The sequence below is a fragment of the Mirounga leonina genome, unplaced genomic scaffold (genome assembly GCF_011800145.1).
Source record: "Mirounga leonina isolate KUSES-001 unplaced genomic scaffold, KU_Mleo_1.0 Mir_150, whole genome shotgun sequence".
Classification (NCBI taxonomy): domain Eukaryota; kingdom Metazoa; phylum Chordata; class Mammalia; order Carnivora; family Phocidae; genus Mirounga; species Mirounga leonina.
The window spans coordinates 16,471,663-16,485,057 of record NW_023270374.1 but is presented as its reverse complement, the minus strand read 5'-3'; the positions used below and the strand labels follow the sequence as shown (position 1 = coordinate 16,485,057).

At 38.2% G+C, this 13,395-nt stretch overlaps 1 protein-coding gene across 4 annotated transcripts in view; it reads left to right on the top strand.

Annotated features, from left to right (window-relative positions):
* The window catches only part of PLCB1 (phospholipase C beta 1), a 681,734-nt gene that overhangs the window by 524,771 nt on the left and 143,568 nt on the right, over positions 1-13,395 (top strand). For all 4 annotated transcript variants that reach the window (XM_035005857.1, XM_035005858.1, XM_035005860.1 and 1 more), the window contains exons 14-18: positions 642-819; positions 4,919-4,986; positions 6,849-6,945; positions 9,487-9,571; positions 11,190-11,314. In XM_035005857.1, coding sequence (XP_034861748.1) covers positions 642-819; positions 4,919-4,986; positions 6,849-6,945; positions 9,487-9,571; positions 11,190-11,314 — 553 coding nt within the window. The remainder of the gene's footprint in view (positions 1-641; positions 820-4,918; positions 4,987-6,848; positions 6,946-9,486; positions 9,572-11,189; positions 11,315-13,395) is intronic.

Here is a 13,395-nt window from a genome sequence, read left to right as displayed (position 1 = left end):
GAGTTCTGCATGGCGGGAGGGAGGAGGGGGGGTTTCCTCCTTTTAAACTGCATCTGAAAGGTTGATTCTGTATGCTTGCCTGGAAGCTCCTGCCCATCTTTACCAACCCTTCCTGACAGACGCCACACTAACTGGCCTCCCTCCTTTGAAAATCCAAGGCAGGGCCCTCCTATCTGTCCGAACCCAAAATGGTTGGATTTACGGTCCACAGCAAACTCCTGAACCTTTGGATTAGCAAGTCTCCCAGTACATTTCGATGGTCTTATTCATGGGGATTTTGTTATGGAAAAAAAAAAAAAAAAAAGAGTTCGGTAATTAAAATATGCCTTTCATGTGAAAAAATAAAGAACTGCGAAACAGCAAAACACACTTATAAGAGTTTACTCGGCTGTACTGAAGGCAGTAATGAATAATCTAGAAACTCTTGGTGTCCAACACCGTCCTGGCGCCTTGGGGAGGGAAGCTGAAAGAAAGGGGCAATATTTTTTTTTAAGATTTTATTTGTAAGTCATCTCTACCCCCAACGCGGGGCTCGAACTCACCACCCCGAGATCCTGAGTCACACCCTCTGCCGACCGAGCCGGCCAGGGCACCCCTAATGGTGCGATATTTTTACAGAAGGCGCTTTTCTTTTCCATTAGCTGGAATCTGGAGTTCCTCTTCCAAGCCCTATGGACTTAATGTACAAAATTTTGGTGAAAAATAAGAAGAAATCGCACAAGTCGTCGGAAGGAAGTGGCAAAAAGAAGCTCTCAGAACAAGCTTCCAACACGTACAGCGACTCCTCCAGCGTGTTCGAGTCCTCATCTCCAGGAGCTGGTAAGGGGTTAGGGACTCTTGTTCCCTGTGCTGCATGGGTTTCAGAAGCGCTGACTTAACGTAGAAGGACATTGAACATTCCTATTTGGACGCGCTTTAAAACTGCGCTGGTTTTTCCATTTCTGCTACCAACTGGGTGGCCTCGTTAAAACTATGCACACATATTATCTCCAGTTCTGTAGGTAGGGAGGCCCACGTGGGTCTCACGAGGCTAAATTCTCGGAGTCAGCGGGGCGGCTTTCCTTCCTGGAGGCCCTAGGGAATCCTATTCCTTGCTGGTTCCAGCTTCCAGAGGCCACCCACATTTGTTGATTTATGGCTCCTTCCCCAGTGTCAAGCCAGCAATGCCCCGTCTCACTTCTGGCATTGTACTGCCCTCTGACCACAGCCAAGAAAGGTCCTTTCCTTTTAGGAACTCACACCATTACACGGGACCCTTCTGGATAATCCAAGATAATCTCCCCCTTCTCAGTTCCTTAATCTATCTGCAAAGTCCCTCTCACCGTATATTCACAGGACACAAGACATATTCCCAGGACGTGGTCATTTGGAGGAGCCATGATTCTGTCCAGCACATTGGCCAAATCATCTTCAAACTGACCCCATGATTTTAAACTTCTCAAGGACAGTGATCTCTTAACATTCACTTAGGTCTGGGCACCAGACATTCACCGGATATATTATCATTGATGATATGCTGAAGAGTTCTGGGCAATTCCACTTATCCATATTTTATAGATCTCTTTTAAAATGTAAAAAGGTAAAGTTACTTGAATTATCTGTCAAAGCTCCTAGGTGATGCTTAATATCATTAATTTTCCTTTTAGATTTAAGTTGAAATAGATTTTTGTGGTTGATGAGAAAAGAATTCCAAGTGGTCACCCCATTTCCTTTGAATTGCTTGTCATTTAGTCTGATTTCTCTTCTAGCTTTAATCAGAATCTTGGCATTCTGGAAAGGGCATTAGGAAGCTCTCCTGATTGGAAGGTGAATAAGGGGAGGAAGCTTGAAGCTTGGATCTAGGAAGTTCTTCAATGAAAAGTTTAACTGACATTGGAACACTTTGGAAAACTGGCGGTATTTACAAAAACTGAACATATGCACACCCTGGGCCCCAGGGAGTCCCCTCCTAGGCATATACTGGACAAAGATGTTTATAGACAGTCATCAAGAGAGATGCAAGGAATTGCTTAACACAACGCTACTCACAACAGCTAAAAACTGGAAACCAACCAAATGTCATCAACAGATAAAGAGGTTGTAGTATATTCACACTGTGGAATAATATGCAACAGTAACGATCTACCTTTGCACACAAGAATAGGGCTACATCTCAGAAACATAATGTTGAGTAAAAGAAATCAAATACAAAAAAGTATCCGCCGTATTGATTCCATTCAAATAAGTACAAAAACAGGCAGAATGAGCCTATGCACTTAGAAGTCAGGAAATGGTGACCCTTGAAGAAGTGGCTGGAAGGGGATCCGAGGAGGCCTCTGGACACTGGTTTTATTTTGTTTCTTGATCTCAGTAACAGTTACTAAGGTCTGCGTAGTCAGTGCAAATTCATCACTCTATACACGTACAAGTATGTATACTTCTCTATATACCTATCATATGTCAATTAAAAGACTTCAGAATAATTTTTTAAATTAAAATATAAACTCCAGGACAATGGGCGGGTGGACCAAGACACTGATTTATCTTTTTTTTTTTTTAATTTTTCCATCTCAATGGCCAATATCTTTTATGGGTTAGATAAAAATCCTTATCAACAGATATTATACAATTCTTTGAAAGGTTTTATGGGGGGATAGTTTTTGAATGTGTATTTCAAACATTATTATGCAATTTGAATCTCTTCTCAAAAACAGTGTGTTCTCAGTATGAATGTTCTTTTGAAGGTTTGGAGGAAATATTATTAAGAGGCTACCTAGCATAATTCTTGAACCTCTCGAATCCAGGGAGGAAAGCAGGTCTTCCTTTGCATGGAGAAATTTTTTCCTGTGTGCTGTTCTCCCTATCAGTTCTGTCCCTCTTATTAACTGGATGCATAACACAAATAACGATTTTTATAGGCGGTGAACATCATTGCTTAATACAAAGTAAAAGCAGCAATCTGTTAGTAATTCAGTAGATTTCCTAAGCTAGCCCCATGGTCTGTTGTGCAATCTTTCTTTCAATGGAAAATTTTGGACATTTAAATAGGTAGGTAGGCTCTTGAATAATGAGCACTGCTAATTTACCATTTGGTTTGTAGATGGTCTCCGGTAATGGGAACTCAAGTAACTCAAAAAACATGCAGTGGTTCTTATTTCAAAACTAATTTATTTATCATGGCCCCTGTTGGCCAGGTGCCTTTTCCAGGATTCAGCCCTTTGTCAGTACACTTGTCTTAAAGAACTAGGGTAAAGTAGATTTTTTTTTTTTAATGGTGCAAGGTTTTAGGGTCTTAAGATGCCTCCAAGGTCCTGCCAAAGACTTATAAGGGAGAAACCAGGGTCTGCTCATAGAGTCATGGAAGACAAGTTCTTTCTTTCCCCCCATACACCAAAGAATGACCTGATAGAGTATTTGAAATGATTGGTGTGTTTTTAGGTCCTGTAAAGCATTGTGTAAATGGTTTTGCCAAAGAAACTTTTAAATTGCTCTATAAAAAGAATCCCCTCTCTAATTAAAAAGCAAAAACTGGTTAAAAGAACTTGGAGCAACACATTTGATTATTAAAAAAACTTGAGTGCCAACTTCCTAAAAGAACATGTCTCTATATAAATATGTTTTCTAACCAAAATATAATGGATTCATCTTATTAACTAACACAATATCAACATCATAAAGTGGCTGTATGTGCTTTCTTTTAATAAACAAGCCATAAATAATGATTTGTTGGTCCCAGAAATCTTTTCCCTCTAAAGACATTTCATAAATACTTTGCCCACTGCTGTCATTGAGTAATTGATTGAACTTCGTCAGCCAAATGAAAATATGTATAAGCTTCTTCGAAGACATGCTGTGGACATTGTGTCATTTATATAGATTAAACGGGGAGGCTAACTTTCAGAAGGTTTGAGGGGGAGGGCCTTGCACGTGCAAGTTGCCTCATTGTTGAGCTAATATTGCCATCTACTGGGCTCATCCTATTATTGCCCCATGTGAATGCCAAAAGATAGTAGTCAAATCAAATAATGCTTTCTGTAGTTTTTAACTTGAAAATCTTTTTACGTAACTGATATCATTGGGTCTGACTGAGGCCCAGAGCTGTGGCAGAATTTAATACCTCATGCTGTATGAATATTTAAAGTAGCAAAATCAACCACCAAATCTTCAGAGAGGAAAAAGAATCCATTGAAATGACTGTGTATTGGCTAAAGATGAGGCTGAATTATGTTTGATTGAAGTAGATTTCCATGCATCACTATGTTAAGGGTTCATGCATTTTATCCTGCTTTTTAAAACGGGACCTAGCCATTTTCTAAGATACGTGCATTGCTTAGAGGACAATGCATCCATTAAATAAGCCTGCAGGCAAATCATAGGGTACAATAGTTAGCTTACAGTCTTTGTGTAGTTAGGTATGCTGCCACAGCCCCACCCTTTCTGTCCTAGCTCTTGTCCTTGGCCTTCACTATGAGGTCCCCTATGGCCTTGGAAAAGTGGCCACAAAGTCACTGAGCACTGGCCAAACATCGCATGGAAGAGTCAGGGCTCAGAAAAAGAGGGAAAAGTGGGACAGGATAGTTTATCCCTTTTAGGGTCATAGAGACCCTGAAAGACAATGTACACATCAATATAGGATGTGTGTACCATAGCAAACTGTAGATGATGCCATATATTTTTTTAAACATACAGATAAAATTGTTAAGCATTTTCAATAGAAGGTGGGCATTTCAAATGTATTCGCAAATGAAACTTGGAGAAAAAAAATCCATATTCAAAATCTCGGTATAATTATATAATTAATAAAATTTAAATATCCAAAGGAATCATTTTAAAACCATGAAAGGCCAATACCCAAGGAAATTTTTGGCAATGCACCTGTTAGCATGTGCTTCGAACCTTCAAACCTGTTACCTCATGATCTTTTATTAAAATTCCACAGGGGAAGCTGATACCGAGAGTGACGACGACGATGATGATGATGACTGTAAAAAATCTTCAATGGATGAGGTAGGTATCTAGGGACTGACTTTGGGTCACAGAGGCGCTTCCCCTAATTTGCCCACCCAGAAGGCGCCATTTGGATACAGTTCATGGTCACCTTCTGCCATCTAGTGGTCAAAAGAGTCATAGTTCACTTTAAAACTTTGGGTTACCCTGTTGGAAAATGAAAATGCATGCTGGGGTCTCTAAAGGAGTTAGCATGGCATTGAGCAAAGCTCTCTATAATGAACAATGCTGCTGAGACTGCCTTCCATCAAATGGGGTATCTGGAGGGTGAATGCAAAAATTCAATTCGTGACATCCAACCACCTGCTTCAATTTTTGAGGCAATTGAATGGATTGTCAAATGGCCCCAAATCCAGAGAAGACATGGGATTTGGGAGAAATGTTCAGAAATGTGACATTCATTCCATTATTGTAATTTTGTAACCACTAGAGATCCTTATTGATGTAAGCTCGAACGTCCCAAAGAATCTCATCAGCTCAGAGATATTATTTGCACAGAATCTAGAAGTGAATCTGGGATAGGTCAATTGGAATTTTAAAATTTTGTTGTAGCAAGGTCTTGGTCCAAAAGTTTATACTGAATCTGCTTTCCAATATATTGGAAAGCATCTGTCTCAGGGATAAATAATGAATGATAAGCTATTCTTACATGATGTTCTTCCTCTGGTACTTACTTCCTTTCATGTAGTCTAAAGTTTTGATTAATTAACTATGTTCATCCACTAAATTTCAAGTCAATGTCCAGGAGGAAAACTATTAATATGCTTGGTAAAGTAGTTCTGCCTGATAATTACTTCAGTTGCACATAACATTTATGACTGATTCTTGATCATTTAAAATTGTCTTACTAATTGAATGGTCCATTTGCAAATGAATATTTTCCAATTCACATTTAACCTAAATATTGCTACAGAAATTTTAAAAAGAAATCATGTCTCCATGCATTCTGTCTTCTGAGAATGGGAGAAAATATTAGATCAGTCTACAGAGGTCTGTCCATATCAATACTGCATTAAAACTTTATCAAAGTGATATGTAATAGCTAATCATAGCTAAAGTAACATGAGGTTTTACTATGTGCCAGGTACTTTTCTGAGCTCTTTCACATTAACTAACTCATTTAATAATCCCCAAAACTCTAGATGCTATCACGACAGATTTTATTCTAATTTAATGGGTGAGAAAACTGAGGCACAGAGCAGTTAAGTAACTTGCCCAAGATTGCACAGCTTCTAAGTGGTGAGTTTGGGATTTGAAATTAGGCCATCTGGCTCCAGAACCTGAGCTACTGACCCCTACCCTGAATTGTTTGCTTGCCTACGAGGCACCCAGGAACTAAGAAGGCAGGGAGAGATGAATGTTTGTAAAGAAAAGCAATAGCTGTTCACCCACCCCAACCTATTTCCACAAGGCAACTTTTTTTTTTTTTTGGTTCACTGGCAGTTACCTACATACTAATTTTCATATTGTACAGAGAATTATTGATTTCTTGATGTATTAACCTTAGACATCAGCTAAGGAATTTATGCTATGGCAGGTGAAATAGGGCTCAGTGCTTCTCAGATTGTAATGTGCATTGAATCACCTTAGTAAAATGGAGATTCTTATTCTGGAGGCCAGTGCCCGGGGGGAGGGGGGGGATGGCACACTGGGACCTGTCCCTAATCCTCCCTCTTACCACCCCACACTTGCCTAACTTATGAGTGAGTTTTCTCCTGTGATGAACTTTCTATTGGCAATAATTTTCAGAAGAGGAGGGATGATGTTCTCTCTCGTGGGTCCCTGCATCTTTGCCCTGGGAAAAATAATCCTTGGGAAGGTAATGCTGACTCTGGGAATGTTATTTTTAATTCTGCTTCCAGGGGACTGCAGGGAGCGAGGCCATGGCCACCGAAGAGATGTCTAACCTGGTGAACTATATTCAGCCAGTCAAGTTTGAGTCATTTGAAACTTCAAAAAGTAAGTTATCCCTGGAGAAGAACCCCTAATGTAGCCTAGAATGAGTATCCTTTCAATACAAGGTAGTTAGAACAAAGAATATTACCCTTAACAGAACTCTTCTGGAAAGTCTTGAATATATGCCTGGGTGGACCATCATAACTGTGTGAGAAGTTTATTCTACGATGTTTCCCCAAACTTCTTAATAGGGCTGTAGGCCATCCACGGTTATCTGAAAGATACTAGAGTACAGCTAACTGAGAGTTTCACAGTTGTTTTTGTTCAACAACATAATGCGTTCCTTCCATTAGATAAGGGACAGTATTGAAATAAACTATTTACCCATCCCCCGGAAGGGGAGCGGCCAGAGAAGTGGTTAGCCCTGATGACTAGAAATAGAACACAATCAGTCAGTTCACCCACATGCTGTTTGTCCAGCCTGTTTGATAACATTAACTTCACATCATTTTTTTGTTCTCCCTTCATCCAAGTACACATCCGTACTGGATGCAAAGAAAAAAATAGCATCTTTCCCCCACCTAAAGAAAAGAGCCCTTTTATGAAATTGCCCTTTTTTTGATGAAATGTAAGATGCTATGAAGAGAATCCTTGGGACATTTTAGCTGCTTTTATGAGTGTGCTCTTAAAGGCTGAATTTTTGCTTAAATATAGCAGGCTCTGATAAAGCATAGTTTTATAAATACATCAAAATCTAAGCTTCTACATAACACACTTACGTATAAGTGTATAATTTTACCCAAAGAGCCTTAACTTTGTAGTATATAGTATCTAGATCTCTACAATGAGGAATTTAACTTTCAATACAGTTTATATATAAATATTTCAACATTTTTTTTATTTTTACAAGTACTGATACATCTTACCGCAAGTTGTTCAGTTTGAAATGTCCTAAAGTAGTTATTTTTATATTTCTATAACTTTCATTGGCTGTAAAATGAGTTTTCCTAATTGATGAGACAAAAGTTCCTAGACAAGTAGCCAAGTTGAGAAGGAACTGATGCATTGATAATCTTTCAGAACCTGTTAACAACAGCATGGGCCAAAGATTGACAAACAAGTACTTTTCTCCTTGTGTTTCACTGAACATACATTACAAAAGCACCTACTAAATGGACTGAATTTTAATTGGCAGTCTTGCTTAAATAACTAGTCATATGAAAATAGGTTTCTGATGGACCAAAATAAGAGAAGTAAGGGTTTCCTGTAGAGTTGATTAAATTGGGGAAAGGTAAGGAGATGGATAAAAGAGTCTAGGAATGACTTAGGAAGAAAAATGAGGCTTTAATTATGGAAAGTGGGCATCAAAGAGGAGAAAATGACTCAAAGGTAATAACTGTTTAAAAACTGAGAGCTGGAGGCACCTGGTGGCTCAGTAGGTTAAGGGGCTAAGTGTCTCCCTTTGGCTCAGGTCATGATCCCAGAGTCCTGGAATGGAGCCCCACGTCAGGCTCCCTGCTCAGTGGGGAGTCTGCTTCTCCCTCTCCCTCTACTCCTTCCCCTGCTTATGCTCTCTCTCTCTTCTGCTCACTCTCTCTCTGAAAGAAAGAAATAAAATCTTAAAAAAAATTTTTTTAAATAAATAAATACAAACTGAGAACTGTCGAGGTGCCTTGCTGGCTCATTCAGTTGAGCATCAGACTCTTGGTTTCAGCTCAGGTCATGATCTCAGGGTCCTGGGATCGAGCCCCAAATTCAGCTCTACACTCAGCCCAGAGTCTGCTTCAGAGTCTCTCCCTCTGCCCCTCCCCCCACCTGCCCCCACACTTTCGCTCTCTCTCAAATAAATAAAATCTTAAAACAAAATAAACATAAATTAAAAAAAAAAAAACAACCCTGAGAGCTTTCTAACCACACTTGCCTCAGTATTGTGTGTGACACTTTGGGTTTTTAGCTGGGAGGAGGACAGAGAAGCTGTTGGACTCTTAGTCTTTAACGACTAAGATAACTTTGTTTTATTTCTTCCATTCTAATGGGAAGTTTGGATTCCACTTTAAAAATGTTGCTCCTGTATTCTATTGAGACCTCTAGCACATTCATCTCTCAGGCCTCTCTTATCTAATCTGAAAATGAGGCCATCAGACTGGAAAATTTCCAAGGATTCTTCTGCTTTGAAATACCCTGATCTTAATGTCACGTTAGCCGTTTGAACTGAAGGGGCGCATACAAACTGAGGCAGTGACAATGCGATAATCAAAGAGAGAGTCAGAGACACCAATCTGAATGGATTTAAAACAGAAGATTCCCCTAGGGCTCCTTTTCTTTTAACAAAACAGCTTTCATTTACCACATCTAAAATTCATTTCCCCATCCTAATACAAGGCCATAAGCAGAGCTGACTCAGGTAGTAAGAATTAGAAGAAACAGCTTCCTAGAAGACTCAACTTTGGGTACAGATAAATGGTTCACTGAAAGAAATACATTTATAAAGTTACATTGGGGATTCATTGCCCTAACTTCACTGAACATGCGCCTACTTCTTACATGTTATAATTTATACCATTACATTTTACTTCTCGCCTGTTTTTCTTGTCATGAACTCAGAAAGAAACAGAAGTTTTGAAATGTCTTCCTTCGTGGAAACCAAAGGCCTCGAGCAACTGACGAAGTCTCCAGTGGAATTTGTAGAGTATCCTTGATTTGACGATTGAAGGCTGAAGTGACCCAGTTGAAGCCATTTGTTTGATTTTTGTCTTGAATAAGGAGAAAGGTGTATGAAATGGCTTCTGACTGCCACGTGGGTGTGAGAAATAGTTTCAGGTTTCATAGGCGAGGCTGAGGAGGGTGGCCTCGCATTGGTCTCTGCAGTAAAGGAAGCTAAAAATCAAGGTGATTTTCACACCATCAAGCCCTTTCTCATGCGGTAATTTGCTTAATCTTTCTGAATTTCCTCATCTGTAAAACAGAAACCGTGATACCAGCTTTACGGCTAACCTTTTGGATTAGGGACAACATTAGTAAAATGTGTGTATATACTTTATACATATGTCAGATAGACTGTATGTAAGACAGAATGTATATATATGTAAATATAAACTTTCTTGGCATGTCACATCCTTACGTGTAATAGGTGTCCAATCAGAAGATAGTTGGGATGATGATAAGAATATAAATTTTGGGACGCCTGGCTGGCTCAGTCAAAGGAGCATGTGACCCTTGATCTTGGGATCATGAGTTCCAACCCCACGTTGGGTGTAGAGATTACAAAAAAAAAAAAAAAACTTAAAAAAGAAGAATATAAATATATATTACCAATAATGGCTTTGTTGATAGTCCTGACAACAAAAACTTACAATTTTTATCCATAAATCAAAAATGAAACAAGTCTTTAAATTTTTTTCATGAAAGTAATAAATAGTAAATGTCTCAAACAGCCCAATTTCATGAAGCAAGTCCCAGAATAAAAATAAAGTCACCCTTAGAACTCATCCACAACAGGAGAGGAAACAAATGTAAAACTCCATACACAAAGTCACACTCTTAAGTGTTGCCTCTTGGATAGACTTTCCATTCACTGTCTTATCTCTTTGAACCCTCACAATAGGCCTAGAATGTAGGGATTGTTTAATCTATTAAGGAGGGAAACCAACACACAGAGCGAGGTAACTTGTTCCCTGCCCAAGCTCACAACCTTAGCCAACCAATGCCAAATTTGGTAATAGGAAGAGTCGGCCAGGTTTTAAAGACATAGCATTGTTTAATAGCTACGTAGTAGTCGAGAGCTAATGGTTCTCAGGATCGAAAACTGATGGCAGGAGGAACTCAAATACAAAACAAGGTCAGCACCTTCTGTGCTCTATTTACCTTGTTATCCATTATAAAGAGTACCACAGTCTTGGCAAACAGCATTATCAGAGAAGGTTAAAAAATGAGCAGAGAGCACTTCAAAAATAGCCATGCAGTTCACATTAGCTTTCCGCCAAAGACAATATCACGCTCTCACATACTTAGACATGCTTGAGCTTCCTCATGTGTCCTTCATCGTGAAGCCTGTGACTCGGTCATTTTTGCTACCCCATTAGTTTTTACCCACAAGGCTCTGCAAAGGTGATAGTACATTTCTATTATAAAAGCACATTTATTCTGTGTGTTCAGGAAGTTTTTGACCTTTTTCATCGACTAGCCCAATGAGATCATCAACAGTTAGTTCATTTTCCAATGGTAGAAGGAAGGAAGGTGGCCTCTCAGTTAATAGTATTGGTTAATTATTTTTATAATTGTATTCACTACTTAACATGATGGTCCAGATATAACAAAATGCAGCTTAGCAGGATATATCCAAAAGGAACCCGTGTGGATTCATCTAACTACATGCCTCAGCTCTTCTGGAATGCGGGTTGCCAAATGGTTGCACTTAATTTTCAAACTGTGGGTAAGTAGCACAGTTAAAGTTCATTTCCGTTCTGTTATAAAGCCACATTTCCAGACGAAAAAAGAAACAAATTTCAGTGAATTTCATACAAAAAAAAGGTAACCTTTGAAAACAGAGAAAACTGTCTTTAATAGTTTATAAACAAGTCTTTGTTTTTAGTGGTTTTGCATTATTTGCAAAGAAAAATTTTTATGCTATTTAAAGCAATATGTAGAGGGGCACCTGGGTGGCTCAGCTGGTTAAGCATCTGCCTCCAGCTCAGGTCATGGTCTCAGGGTCCTGGGATCAAACCCTGTGTTCGGCTCCCTGCTCAGCGGGGAGTCTTCTTCTCCTTCCACCTGCTCTTGCATTCTTGCTCACTCTCTCTCTCCCCCTCTCAAATAAATAAATAAAATCTTTTTAAAAAATTAAAAAATTAATATGTATACATTGTAGAAAATTTGGAAAATTCAGAAAAGTGTAAAGAAAAAAATAAAACTGCCAGGAACGCTACCATTCAGAAAGTCAACACAGTTAACTTTTTGGCTTTGTAATCTATAAGGTTTTTTGGTTATGTATATACAGGCTTTTAAATTTAATTCCTTGTTTAAAAATGTATAAAAAAAAGATAGTAGGAAGGGAAAAATGAAGGGGGGAAATTGGAGGGGGAGACAAACCATAAGAAACTATGGACTCTGAGAAACAAAGTGAGGGTTCTAGTGGGGAGGGGGCGGGGGGATGGGTTAGCCTGGTGATGGGTATCAAAGAGAGCACATATTGAATGGAACACTGGGTGTTATATGCAAACAATGAATCATGGAACACTACATCAAAAACTAATGATGTAATGTATGGTGATTAACATAATAAAATTTTAAAAAAATGTGTAGGTATGTATATATTTATATATATTTAAGTGCTATACAGAAATATGAATTTTAATAACTGTATATTAAGCACATTTCACAATTCACTAAAACCCATTTCCTATCACTGGACATTAGGGAATTTTTTTTCTACTATAATGCTCAGAGAACATCTTGAATATAAATTGTCAAGTCTATGTCCTAATGTTGGAAGAGTTCCTAAAATAGAAGTACTCTGTTAAAAGATGTGAACATTTTAAAAACCTTCATGCAATATGCCAAATTGTCCAACAAAAATGTTGGTTATTTACCCGAAAAATAAAAAAAAAACACTAATTCAAAGGGATACATGCAGCCCTATGTTTATTGCAGCATTATTTACAGTAGCCAAATTATGGAAGCAGCCCAAGTATCCATCAACAGATGAAAGGATAAAGAAGATGTGGTATATATATATATATAATGGAATATTATTCAACCATACAAAGAATGAAATCTTGTCATTTGCAACTACATGAATGGAGCTAGAGAGTATAATGCTAAGTGAAATAAATCACTCAGAGAGACAAATGCCATATGATCTCACTCATATGTGGAATTTAAGAAACAAAACCAATGAGCAAAGAAAAAAGAGAGAGAGGGAGACAAACCAAGAAACAGACTCTTAACCATAGAGAGCAAACTGATGTCACCAGAGGGGAGACATGTGGGGGATGGGTGAAATAGGTTGATGGGGATTAAGAGGACACTTATCATGATGAAAAAAATTAAATGATTTGAAAAAATCTGTACCTTTAACAAGTCAAAAAAAAAAATGTTACGCTGGATTTCTCCTCCATCAACAATGTATGATATGAAGTGTTCCCTCTCATTTGAGATCTTGGTTAAGTATTACCATTAAATAATAGTAATAATAATATTCTAGACCAAATATTATCTCATTGTTGCTTTAATTTTATTTCTTTGATTATTATTGAGGTTGAACATTTTAAATATAGATTTTGATTTTTATATTTCTGCTTTTATGAAGTGCATATTTAGGATTATTGTCAATTTTCCTGTCCACTTATAACAGCACTTTTTATATAATGGGCATGTTGTCATATTTTGTGAAACAGATGAGATTGGGCTGATTAATGTTTTATTTTATGGAGTCTTGGTTTATTTTTATTATTATAGGCTCTCCATCCCAGGATTAGCTCCATAATTACTTCTGTTTCTCTCATGGTTTCTTTT